Source organism: Trypanosoma equiperdum (genome assembly GCF_001457755.1).
Source record: "Trypanosoma equiperdum strain OVI genome assembly, contig: ctg_97, whole genome shotgun sequence".
Lineage (NCBI taxonomy): Eukaryota > Euglenozoa > Kinetoplastea > Trypanosomatida > Trypanosomatidae > Trypanosoma > Trypanosoma equiperdum.
Window position 1 is genome coordinate 40,226 of NW_027124953.1, and position 12,410 is coordinate 52,635.

Below are 12,410 nucleotides of genomic sequence, written 5' to 3' on the forward strand. Positions count from 1 at the left end.
TAAATGAGCCACCACCACCACCACCACCACCACCACCTTCCAAACCCTAGAAGCTCCAGTCACACGAAGCGATGCCTTCACACGAGCCAATAAATATTCTATAGCGTATGAACAGACGAAACGGAGGAACTAAAACTAATAATAAAAATAAAAACAGAAACGCTCTTCCACAAGGGGAAATATCCCAACCCAGGGGGAAAAAAACGCTTCGGAGTGCTACTTGAGCCACGTCCCCGCCCCCTTCTTTCCTTCCCTTTGCCTTTTTAATTGGTTATTTCCCCTTTCTTTCCCCCCCCCCTTTTTTTTTTGAAAGATTGAAATTACTATTTGTATTAACCCTTGAAATCTACAGACGCCTGTCCGACAGAAAGAAAAAAAAAGATGATGGTTGGGGGAATGAAAAACTTTACAACAAACTTATAGTGAGTTTCACTGCCTTCTTTTTTTTATTATTATTTCCGGCACGCGCACTTCTTTGGTTTCGTTTTTATTTCGTTTTCCTTCCTTTTGTTTATAATTACGCGTCTTTGACGAGGTGCGTTTCAGTGGCAGCAACTTCCCTCTGCCACTGAAACGCAGTACAGGCGCTGCTGAACTAATGCAAAAAAAAGAAAAAGAGCAAGCCTTGTAAATGAAGGAATACGAAATAAAACAAAACCAAAGAAGTGAAGCAGTTAGGAATCAGAAGGTAGCAAGACGGGATCCTGCAGAAGTGCTGGAAAGGAGTGGAATCACAAATAATAACAGCACACACACACACACACACACGGAGAGAGAGAGTAATTTGTGGAAGGTAGAGAAAACAAAAAGAAAGCACCGCATAGCACAACCCTGGGTTCAGTGACGTCCTTGTCATGCAAGCAAACAAGAATATATAAATAAGTATATGGTCGGTTACGGCACCTCGTAATTCATTCCCCACATCTTCACTTCTTTTTTATTTCCTCCCCTTCCATTTGATTCGGCTTTATTTGACCAGCAGGAAGCACGTCTCTCTCTCTCTCACTCAACAACAGTTGGACATTCATTTTTTCTCTATGTGTTTTGCGCTCAAAAAAAAAACTCTATGTGCGCGCATGGGTTTCACCCGCCGCAAAATCCATCGTCGCTCCAGCAACAAGCATATGGGTGGGTGAGCATTTAAGCTCCACAGTGGTGCAGCATGCCCAAAAAATTAAAAAAAAAACGACGAGAATGTTTTTAACCTAATGGAGAAATGTGCAGTAGAAACTAGACTCATATCATCGAACCAACATTCTGATGAAGCTTCACACACGACACAAACCCGTATTTTCTTTTACGGTGTCGGTCCGCATGTGGCACTCGTTGTTGTAGCGGTGATGCAGCTCCTCCGCCTTTTTATGAACCTCCTCCAGAGACTCGTCAGCAGTCGTGTTCAAATTCCCCAGCACATAATACAGCGCCGGATCAATCATAAAGGCTTCAGAAGAAATTTTACCGCTTCCGAAGCTGCGGCAGTAGCGGTGGAATGCAAGAGATGTATAAAACCCTTTGGTACTGGGACACAACACCGCACTCTCAGAGTTGTCCCTCCTTGAATGTTCTGGTTGGCAACGTAAATCGACCCTAGTGGAATCCCCACGACCGGAAAACATAAATTCCCGCACCCGCTGCCACTCATGTTGGCGCTCACATCGCTCATTCCATGCCGTAACCCCGCGAAGGGTACCGCTACGAGTTAGATTCGCCACAAGGTTCATTTTCCAACTTTTAGAAGCAGCCGCTGCAGAGACTGCGTCGGGTACATTACCGCTCGGAACTACGGCGTCATATCGCCTGGGCACGCTGTCAAACCCCACCAATGATCTATCATCTCCAATATCCTCCTCTTTTCCCGCAAGGCCGCGGGTGGCCCGGCTGCGACGACGCGAAACCGATTTTCCCGATGCGCTGGACTGCAACCGTCGCAGTGCCCCAAGTCTGGTAGGGGCACGCTCCAAAGCTATGCGACTCTCCCATTCATCATCTGTTGCCCTCAAAAGCGCCTCCGTCCCAACGTCTTCCACATTAGTTAACCGCGCCAGCCTCTGAATCACAGCAGTTTTGCCATAACCAGACAATGGACTCACAGCGGGCTCATGATTATATGAGTGTGTGGAATCGTGCGCACGCTCATGTTGTTGCTGCCGATGCCTGCGCAGCAATTGCATGGCAAGCGAGCTCGCCTCCCCACACATGCCGCCACTCAGTGAAACAGCGGATTGCATTGATGACAATTGTGAAGGGCCCTCGGTAACGGTGGTATTGGCCCAATGGCGACGCAGTACCCGACGGTAAACACAGCAGGTGCGTCTCATCAAAAAAAAAATAGTGAGGGGAGTCTGTTGATGGAGAGAAGAGCAAAAACAAACAAGAAAAAAAGGTAACAGAAATAAAAGTAACAGGAAAATCGACTGACAGAGAGCATCAGAGTAACCTGCAGACGAAAACGCGGGAAGACCGCTGCACGTGGTAGCAGAGAAGGGGGCGCGATCTTTACTCCCGACATGAACTGAAAGAACCTTCGTATCTGTGCCTGCATGAACCTGTTGCAATAAAATGATGCATACAGACGCAGTTCGTGGATGCGACGTGTGCCTTCACGTACGGGGGAGAACCCATTTCCCAAAGCTTACTGCCTTCCCGTTGCATCACCACGACGGTGGCCTCCCCATTGTTGGGGTTTCTGCTTCTTGGGGCAGTCACGGACCTCATGCCCCTCTTCTCCACAGAAAAAGCAGCACTTCCGCGCGGCACGTCCATCGCTCTGGAAGTACAACTGTTCTCCAGGTTCCTGGAGAGCCATCAGCAACCGCCGGAGCAAACCACTTTGCATACCCGGACAGTTAGGTGACAGATGCCCCGGATCAAAGCAACGGTAACATGTGGCATTTTTGTTGAAAGATGGATCGTCTGCCCGCTCGATCAGCATCCGCTGCCGCAGCCGCTCACTAACGTCATTACGGTTGTAAAGCTGCTGTACGGGGTGGCCCAAAGCACACTTCGGCCCCAACGGACAAAATCCTGTGAGGTAAAAGACACACGGTGGGCGGAAGACGTGCCGCAGCCGGCACTTGGGACCTAATGGACAAAAACCTCGGCGGTAAGCGGCGCATTCCGGCTGCCGCTCCACCTGCACGACGTGCTGGAATGGACACTCCGGATTGGAACATTCACCGAGACGCTGATAAAAGGCACATGCAGGGACATAACGATCGTCGTATTCATGCAAATATACACAATTTTCACCGTTCACGCAGGCGCCGCGAAGCCAATGCTTGCAGACCTCCAAACGCATGGACTTAAATTGGGAGAGAACATGCCGCTCAGGGCACGCCGCACCGTTTCGACACTTGCCATGTTGGAACGGCTGACAAATTTCAGACCGCTTCGCCGTAGCGGGGGCCTCGACTGGAAGGGTATCCTCGAAGGCAAGTGACGTGTGGGCAGCGTTGTCAGTAAACATGACGAACCACCGTAACTGAATAAGGGTGATGCAGGGGATAATCAAGTGGTACCCCCTCCTGCTGCTTCCACCCTTTACCCTCTGCTACAAACTACTACTTTCGCTCAGGTGGAAAAGAGGAAAGGGTTGAAGGAAGAAACAATGCACAGTCCACGCGCACTGTCCACTCAACAGCAACCACATGCGAAAGAGATGGAGAAATAAGCAACAGCGAGTTTAGAGGTGGGAATGTGAGAAATTAACGGAGGTTGTTCGAGCCTCCGCTGCGCAACTCTTTGCAGTTCCAGAGAAGTGAGTTCACAAACAGCGGCCAGCCGTGGTAGCGGGCAAACAGGAAGCGAATTAAAAAAAGAGCGAAAAAGCCAGATAATAGCAGAAGCACCCTCTACAACCACTTAAACGATGCCGGAAGCACACAACCGAACTCCACAAGCCCTCTGTTCTTTTTAAGAATGCACGACGATAAAAATCATTCCCTTACAGTCGGTTTAGTGGGTTGATCAAACGCTGCCGGAGCACTGCAAAGGAAATAGCGGCAGAAAAATTCCTCCAGCTCCAAATCCGCAAGAGCATCGGCACCGTCCTTAACCCCACCGGATGAATCCCCGCAAGGGACTTTCACCCCATCACATCCGCACATCACCTGAACTGCGCTGCGGAGAGTCTCCGCAGACAACACTTCAACATGCACCTCATCTGTCGTTTGGCAACCGCCCATGCCGGAAGCACCACTGCTGTTAACGCCGTTTATTGCACAATCAAATGCACCTCGATAACGAAGCAGCCCACACTGACCCTCAAGTGGGCGGTCTCGGACCTCGAGGTATCGTATGATGTTTGATCGGAGGTAACACTGCATGCGTCTCATTGTCGTGCTGGCGAAAGACCAGACGCCATCCTCGCAGTTTGCAACAAAATCTAACCGCTTCAACAACTCATCCAACACCCTATCCAGCAACCGCCAATTTGGCAAACATCGCGGCGACTCCGCAATCTGGATACAACATATGTTCCTCACGACAAACATCAGCGTCTCACTCCCCGCCTTTCCCGTCATTTCGACAGACCCCTCCTGCAGTAGCGCTGCACAGCCCAGCTTCGCCCAATACAACATACAGTGGTGGTACACCAATGCGGGCATAACTGATACCATCTCGAAGGACTTCTGACCACCTGGGAATGGCAAAAGGCCACTTTCAAACCATTTCTGGGCGTCGGCACCGTTGCGGCCGTGCAAAGACAAAATTGTCATGGAGGCCTCTTGCCAGTCACGCTGCACCGCAACCGACGAAGCCGCTAATGTGTGCCGCTCGATCAATTTGTATGCGCTGTCAACATTGCCGTGCAGAAACACTAGGCGCCTGGCGGTGGCCAGAACGTTTGCATGTGGATCGTGGTGCCGTGGCCGCAGCCGGTCGTCCTCTACACAAGGCAAGAACGCCAGCCTTCACTCCTTCTCTTACCTCCGCTAGGCCACACTAAATATGTTCGTCACTACGTCCTTAATGCAGTAAGCTGTCAAAAACGGCGACCACTCACTTTCAGATTTTCCTTCACGGTGCTGCGATTACCTATGCTTGACGTAGACGAGTCCGAGTAAAAAGAAACTGGTACCAGCACACCTGAGGTCACCCCCCTCCCCCCCACAACCGCAGGAGTTCGTCAAAAAAGCGTAAAGGTAGAGCAAGAGTCTATGGAAAGTGTCGATAGGAAAGGCAAAGTGAATAAACTAATATATATATATATATATATATGCCCGACTAAATCTGGCTTTGAAAAGAAAATTAAAAGAGAAACACGCAAGAGGAAGAGTGAGAAAGAAAGAGGAGGACGATTAAATGATTTGGGCGAAACCGGGATAAAAGATGGCATTCGGACATATAAATATCGAACGCTTTGGAGGCCATAGTGGCAAAAGTTAATTAGGTGTGACCAAGTTGCGAGAGGGGTGTTCTACCACTATGGACTTGCCCACTATCTGTTCAGACGTGTACCTTAAAGTCAGATGTAGGGAAGAGCGAACGCTGGTGGGGTAGCAATTGGCACCTTTCTTTTTTAGGGGAGGAGCATAATAAAAGCCCCCCTCTCTCGCTCCTTCCAAATCATATGTGTTCGGGAAGGTAAATATAAACACATGTGCAGACACGATAGGCACAATTGCAGTTAACGTCACTATCTCACCGACACATCTCTGCACTCTTTCTACAAACTATTGAAAAAAGTGATGGAGAAAATAAGGTGGAATACGAGCCGAGTATGCTGCGGCAGCGTCTGCAACCACTGTTATCACATCCATCATTCGTATGACTAATCACTTATTTGTTTGCACTCCTCCCCTTCATCAACTTCAAGTATTCAAAATTCGCTTTCAGAGGCGAAAGAAAATGCAGTAATGAACGAACACAAACTTTATGGTGAGAGGCAAAACACCACCCGCCAACGACCCATACAGTTCCCCACGGTTACCCCTACACATCAAGGAGGCGGCACACAGCACATACGGTGTATAAAATAGCGTATACATTTGCGCATGATTGCGCATTTATAACGTTGCTGTTGCGCTGCATTGTGATACCTCCATGCGGAATGGCTCAATGCAGCCTCATCCGTTTGTCATTTTGCCGACTCTTTTCTGGGACGAGTCTCTCCGATCCACCACTAAATACCCTAATCGCGTCCCGCCACGGCAAATAATGATATGAACCATTCAACAGCCAATAGCACATTCGATACGACACGTAAATTAAGCATACACACATCAACAACAACAACGACGCACACACACATATACATACACGCGTATACATCTCCCTTCCTCATCGTTTATGTGCCCGTACCGGCACTGGCACATTCCAGCACGTTTTTAAAGGAGTCGAAGGTCCCGCCGCTTCATTTCACTGACCACAGTAAACTCCACATTCCACCTCGACCGAATCCACAAGGAAAGCAAAAAATGCGCCAAGTCGTCATTAAGGGTTAACTGGCGCGAGGTGTAGCCACGCACTGCAGGTCGACCATACTCGTCGGCGTAAGGACCCGCTAGAACAACAACTTGAGACCTTCTAGTTTCGAGCACGTATATACGATTGTCTTCGGGACTCATGTAAACACCAAGGCCACTGCCACACGAGAGGGCATGAATGTAAAGCTCCGGTGGCCTTTGTGATGGTCTCAAGCAAAAGAGTTTGCCACAGAAGCAGCACAGGAGACGATTCCCTTCTGTATCGCCACACATGCTACAAGGTTCATTGGGGTTGAGGCTGAGGAGTAATTGGGCGTGGGCATCAGGAAGGTGCAACACACGATTCATTAAGAACCGCTTCCACAATAAGGCCCCTTCATACACAACACCCAACGGTTTGAAACGAGGCGCGTCATCAAGAAGAGACACGTCGCGGCAACGGTGCAGTAAACTAAGCGGGGTTCCTTTGATCATCTTCTCATTCCCTTCCGAGACCGCTTTGTGAATTAGCGAGACCAAGGCCTCCGAGGCTTTTGTATGTCCCCACTCGCAGTTTTGAAGCGGTTTCTGCAACAAATAGCACAACATGGTGAAAACAGCTTGGCTCTGACCCTCCAACGTTGCAAGCTCTTCCGACTGAAACGGAATGAATACAACCTTATCGTCACCGATCTGTACCACCTCAGATGGTGTATTGTCGGTCAGCAACGCCTTGAGAAGCGTAAGGCACCCCAACTCACGCCATACAGACATAAGAAGTCCACTGTGAGCGCCTTGGCCATCATCGTCGACGGGCCCCGAGGTGAGGGCAGAGAAATCACTCGAATGCAGTAAGAGTGTCGTGTACTGAGCCACGTACTCTGCCGCGTCTGAGGGATGCAGTAGTGCATTTAGAATAAGTACGCAAAAATTATCATCAACATCGTGACAGGAAAGTTCCGCACAAGCATGGGAAATAGTCCCTTCAAGTAATATTGGCTCCAGTGATATCATGAGGGAGAGGAGGGTGAGCAGCTCATTGTACAGCACAGCACCTCCAACCTTCACCCACTCGAGCGCTACGCACATTTGCGCACGAACACTTCGAGCAACCTCGACAACCTCTCGAATGTTCTTATTTTCGTCCCGCGGTTGCTTCCGCACACTCCGCGATTCATTCCCGCTGCCATCACAGGAAGAATTGGTAACAGCTACGCTAGAAATGTCACACCACAAACTCTGCAGTGCACCTCGGGCGGCCTCGTCAGAGCTGACAGCACGTAACGAACTCTCCCGTACCATCTCAAACAGGGAAGATGCCTCTCCCGTCGCCACATTCGCAGGTGGCACGGGGCACGGGCAGAGCGTGGTGCAAACCATGAGGCACATTGGACAGCTGAAATCGTTGCGAGTAACCGCTGCAGGCAACCGGTCCATGTCTGGCGTGTTTTGCAAAGTGGAGGCCATTCGACCAAATATCCTCTTCACACAACTCATGTGGGCGGCATGTCCACAGAGGTAAAAATGAGTGCTTAGCTTGCGCTTTTGAGGTTGTTGCTGGTGGGAGTCGACCCCTGTGTCGTCAAATCGAAGGCGGTCAAGCACATCAGACACAGAAACGTTTCCGAAAAGAGCAAGCGATCCCCTCGCATGATCCCGGCATATGCAACAATCCATGCTTCGGATACGCTGCAGTATTGGGTTGGCCACCGAAGAATGGCTGCCACCTTCACACACAGAAGGTTTCACACCCGGTGCAGGTGCGTCTTGTGTTGCATAAAAGCCAAACCTCGAAGGATCAGAGAGCATGGCAAAACTTTTCTTCGCGTTAATCGCTTTCATACGCTTCAAAAGCGCTGACTGCTTCCCCTTGACGTCCGGTCGGCAGCACTCACCCTCTCCACGCTGCGACTCCCCAACCGCTGGCTTGTCTGCCCCAACCGAAAGGGAAGGTTCACTCATGCCTTGAAGTATAAACTCTACCATTCCAACAATACCAAATATATCCTTCGTTACCTCACGGAAACGGGTGCGTAGTTTGCGTAGCGCATCCACTGTTGTAGTCGCGGACGCTGTCGACACCGGTGAACGGCCCGCCCCAAAAACTAAATCCGCTTCCACAGGAACTTCAAGGGCTTCCTTAAGGTTCCTCGCGTTGAGAAGACCTTCCACACCGAGCAGCTGGTTGAGTTGTTGCGGAGCGTGTATTGGTGGGGATGAATTTTTTTTATGAAACTTACCAACCGCATCCCAATCCACCACAGTAGCAGCAGATCCACCTGACGCACCAGCACCAATGATTGTGCATGCCCTCATTGCAAGGTACAGCAAAGAGATGGCATGCGCCAACGTAATGATACTTACCGTCCCCTCAGACCCCGAACAGCCCTCCAGCCCGTCAAACATGTATCCGTGAACTGCACGTATGGCAACGCTAAGCACACAAGGATCCTGTAGCAGTAGAAACACCTTGTCACGGAATACGGCGGCACGACGAGCCTCCCACGACCCTTCCTCAGGCCGCTCAGTCACTTCAACCCATCGTATGTTAGGTGGAGGGAACACCGCCGGTGCATCGTTAGAGTCTCCCTCCCCCCCACTGTCGGTTCCCATCCGCTTCCTCCGCACTAAACGGTCGTAGAGATCGCACATATCAGGTAAATGGTGGTCCCGAAGTGATGGATGATAAAGGTTTATGTACGACCGCCACGTGCAAACATCCTTGAACTGAACCACCGCCCTCTTCCGGCTTTTCACTGTCGTGGTCACTTCTCTAAAAATTAATGGAAGCAATTCATCAAGGTTGATGCCGGGTAAAGCATGTTCCAACTCACTGGCTACCCTCTCCAGGTCGTCAAGGGAGTGACCGCGGTCCCCTGCAATGACGTGCAGTAACCGCCGTTTCAATGCGAAGACTAAATCAGCCTTATTATTAATTAGTAAACTGCAGTCCTGTACACAAAGTGTGAGGACAAGCCTCAAAAAGCCGGTGTAACCCAACGCACGATTCTCCTTAGAGAACATGAACCGATTCAGCAACTGAGCTGCAAACGTCTCTGTGGGGACCAAAAGCATAAGCAGTTGCATCATGCACACGTCTGCTTCGATCATGAGTGTACTGCAAGCAACGTAACACTCGCAACGCCTTGACAACTCAAAGCGCTCACCATGCCAAAGACCTTGCTCATGTTGGCAGAGCAGGACCAATGGCATGAGAAGCTCATCAATCCAATAATCTGCCCTCGCTTCTGTTTCCGCAAACAACTCCGAAAGAAGAGAGACGAATGACCCCTGTTCAACTTCCGCCCCGCTTTCTTCAATTCGCTTTTGTACCTTCATCCACGACTTCACTATTTCTGCGAAGAATCGCATGTGCGGAAGCACAAACGATGTTGGATTAGGTGATTTTTTATCTAGCAAGTCATATCGTTCCAGTAGTGGCTTCCCATCTGCGTCCACAGAAATTACTTCCTTTGGGGAAAACCCGCCCCGCTTTTCTTGGAGAAGGGCGTTAATGGCCACCATACACTCTCTCATTAGCTCACGCATGTACTCTCGACAAGTTACGTTACACCCAACCCCACCGCCTCCGACCAACAGTGCTGATCCACCCTGTACGGAAAACCCTTCAAGCATGTCACGACGCTTGCTGCTCTCAACAGCGGGGTCCAATGCACCACACCACGAGGAAGACGAAAGACTTTCCAACAGGCGGGGCGGAATTAACAACTCGCCCGCGTGCAACGACACCGCTACGTCGCGGGCCATATTCGCTATACGGTGAAACATTTGCTGCAGCTCTAACTCTATATTCATAGCACAGTCCGTTTCCACACTGCCCCCGTCTGACTCGCCCACTGATGTCCTTCGAAACACCATACTAGCACTCCCATTAATCGTGAGTAACCTGCACCAGCCGCGATAAAGTTGGCGCGACACAACGATTGCACAAGTGTTCTGTGTCACACACAACACTTCTGTCATCCACCTACAACACCTGACTGCCCTCGAGACCTCTTGTGGGGAAGCGTTTCTCACATTCATGGTCTCACAACTGCAATACAACAGGCAAGAGATAAGCCGATGAAGAATTGTTTCTCCCTTGAGCACACTTTCCCACTTTGGATGTGGCTCCCGCAGTAAAAGGCTGTCCACAACATCACTGGATGTAAAGACCTGAACGCTGAGCGTTGCAACATGTAACTCCCTCCTCGTGGCGCCTCGTTCCCCGTACTTTAAAAGAAGCTCCGCAAAGGGGACGCGGATCAGCGGGTCACAGAGGGTGTTGTTGAATAACCAAAGAATAGAGCGTTCCCAAATGGAAAAACGGGATAACTTGGGGATTTCAAACCCATATAAAAATAATTCTTCCATGCAAGAAAGGTGACGCATCTCCTCCAGCCTTTTTCCATCCGCTACGCACTCAACACGCCGGGATACGAGCGCCTTCTCCATAAGGCTATGGCACAGCACACGTCGGGGTCCGTCACCACTGGCCGAAAGAAGCAGTGCAATGTCAGCTATCCGACGAAGTGCTCGATCAAACCACTGCATCCTTGCCAATTGATCATCACTACTGTTACTATTGCATTGGTATTCCGCCTGTGCGCCAACAATCGTCGTAATGTATAGTACAAGACCACGCGACAACACCTCAAGCCACTGTCGCTTAGTACAGTCCATATCGGCAGCAGGATCCGCCGAACTCTGAAATCCCCTATGTCGTGTGCAAAAAGAAGCAGTTTTCCACGCAGACGGGTCACCACAGTCACACATACCCCCACCAATCAAGCACTGCCGCACGACATAATTATGATTAATGCATGGAGAACTCTTGAAACAGTCACTACACATCACACACGAACAATCTGAGGCGCAATCCTTGCAAAACACAAGTATTTCCCCAGGTTGAAAAGAACGACCGCAAACACGAAACCCCGTCTCCTCTCGTATCATTTTTTCTCCTTCTTCATCAACAGTGAGACCCAGCCACCACTCCACCATTGGCAGAGCATTGCTGGTGCACTTCCATGCAGCAGGGGAACTATATTTGGTTCTCTCCTCCATCAACATTTCAAGTCCCGCGTTGACAGTATCACCCAGCTTTTGGGGGTATTGCCTGAGCAACGTAGCAGCTCCTGGAGGAACGCGGCACCTCAGAAGAATTTTTGGATCAGTTTCCAGAACATTTTCCAGAGGCACTAACCCCGACGCGTCACCACCCATATGATAGAAACGATCAAGATCATCCCTGACTGCACGCACCAACAGCAAACGTTCCTCCTTCCCAACGGTATGACTTTCCCACTCCATACCAGTGAAAATTTCATGAAGCTGCAGGTACTCCAAAAGGGTTCCAGAAGTCCACTTCCTCGGATCCATCGGATTCTGCACAGATGCAAAGCCTGACAACGCCATAGCTACACAAAACTTATTTTTAAAAAAAAACCTTTTTACAAAAGCAAAAAAAAAAGGATAAAGACGTGCAGAACACAAAACAAACAAAAAATTATAATATAAAAAGAAGCTTTCAAGAAAAAACAAAAATGAAAACAAAATAAAAAATGAAAAAGAAAAAATATGTGAACAGAACCCAATAGCCCCCTACAACTCATAACCACCTTAAAATAACGAAACGAAACAGTGGAAAGAAGTGGACATCCCAACCAACGCGCACAATACATTGCCATCGTGTAACTATCAGCACAAAAAGGGTAGTCGCAATAATTGCAACCGTCCCTCCACTATGGCATTACGAAATGGAAAAACTAAAACAAGTCAAAGGGAAAAACAATGGGAACCTGACAGGTGCAAAAGTGCAAAATGGTATGCCTCTTACACATTTCCCTTTCACCACCCTCACACATAGAAACTGCCATCAAGCATAGCGTGTAAATATTTGTCAGGTGAGGGCACTCTAAGCACTAATATTGAAATCAATTGTCCACCAAAGGTAAAAAGACAAGAAAGGCATTTACTAAAGCGGACACATTCTCTCCCATC

At 49.4% G+C, this 12,410-nt stretch overlaps 4 protein-coding genes across 4 annotated transcripts; all 4 read right to left on the reverse strand.

Annotated features, from left to right (window-relative positions):
* Positions 1-1,268: 1,268 nt before the first annotated feature.
* TEOVI_000464500 (uncharacterized protein) lies at positions 1,269-2,318 on the reverse strand (the record flags this gene model as incomplete). Its single annotated transcript, XM_067227448.1, has 1 exon — positions 1,269-2,318. The coding sequence occupies one exon, from the start codon at positions 2,316-2,318 to the stop codon at positions 1,269-1,271; it is 1,050 nt and encodes a 349-aa protein (XP_067083549.1).
* A 314-nt stretch (positions 2,319-2,632) lies between these two features.
* TEOVI_000464600 (cleavage and polyadenylation specificity factor 30 kDa subunit) lies at positions 2,633-3,466 on the reverse strand (the record flags this gene model as incomplete). The annotated part of the gene is made up of 1 exon (XM_067227449.1): positions 2,633-3,466. One exon carries the CDS (start codon positions 3,464-3,466, stop codon positions 2,633-2,635), a length of 834 nt encoding a protein of 277 aa, XP_067083550.1.
* Positions 3,467-3,935: 469 nt separating this feature from the next.
* On the reverse strand, positions 3,936-4,718 carry TEOVI_000464700 (uncharacterized protein; the record flags this gene model as incomplete). Its single annotated transcript, XM_067227450.1, has 1 exon — positions 3,936-4,718. One exon carries the CDS (start codon positions 4,716-4,718, stop codon positions 3,936-3,938), a length of 783 nt encoding a protein of 260 aa, XP_067083551.1.
* Positions 4,719-6,329: 1,611 nt separating this feature from the next.
* TEOVI_000464800 (ubiquitin ligase, putative) lies at positions 6,330-11,825 on the reverse strand (the record flags this gene model as incomplete). The annotated part of the gene is made up of 1 exon (XM_067227451.1): positions 6,330-11,825. The coding sequence occupies one exon, from the start codon at positions 11,823-11,825 to the stop codon at positions 6,330-6,332; it is 5,496 nt and encodes a 1,831-aa protein (XP_067083552.1).
* Positions 11,826-12,410: the final 585 nt, after the last annotated feature.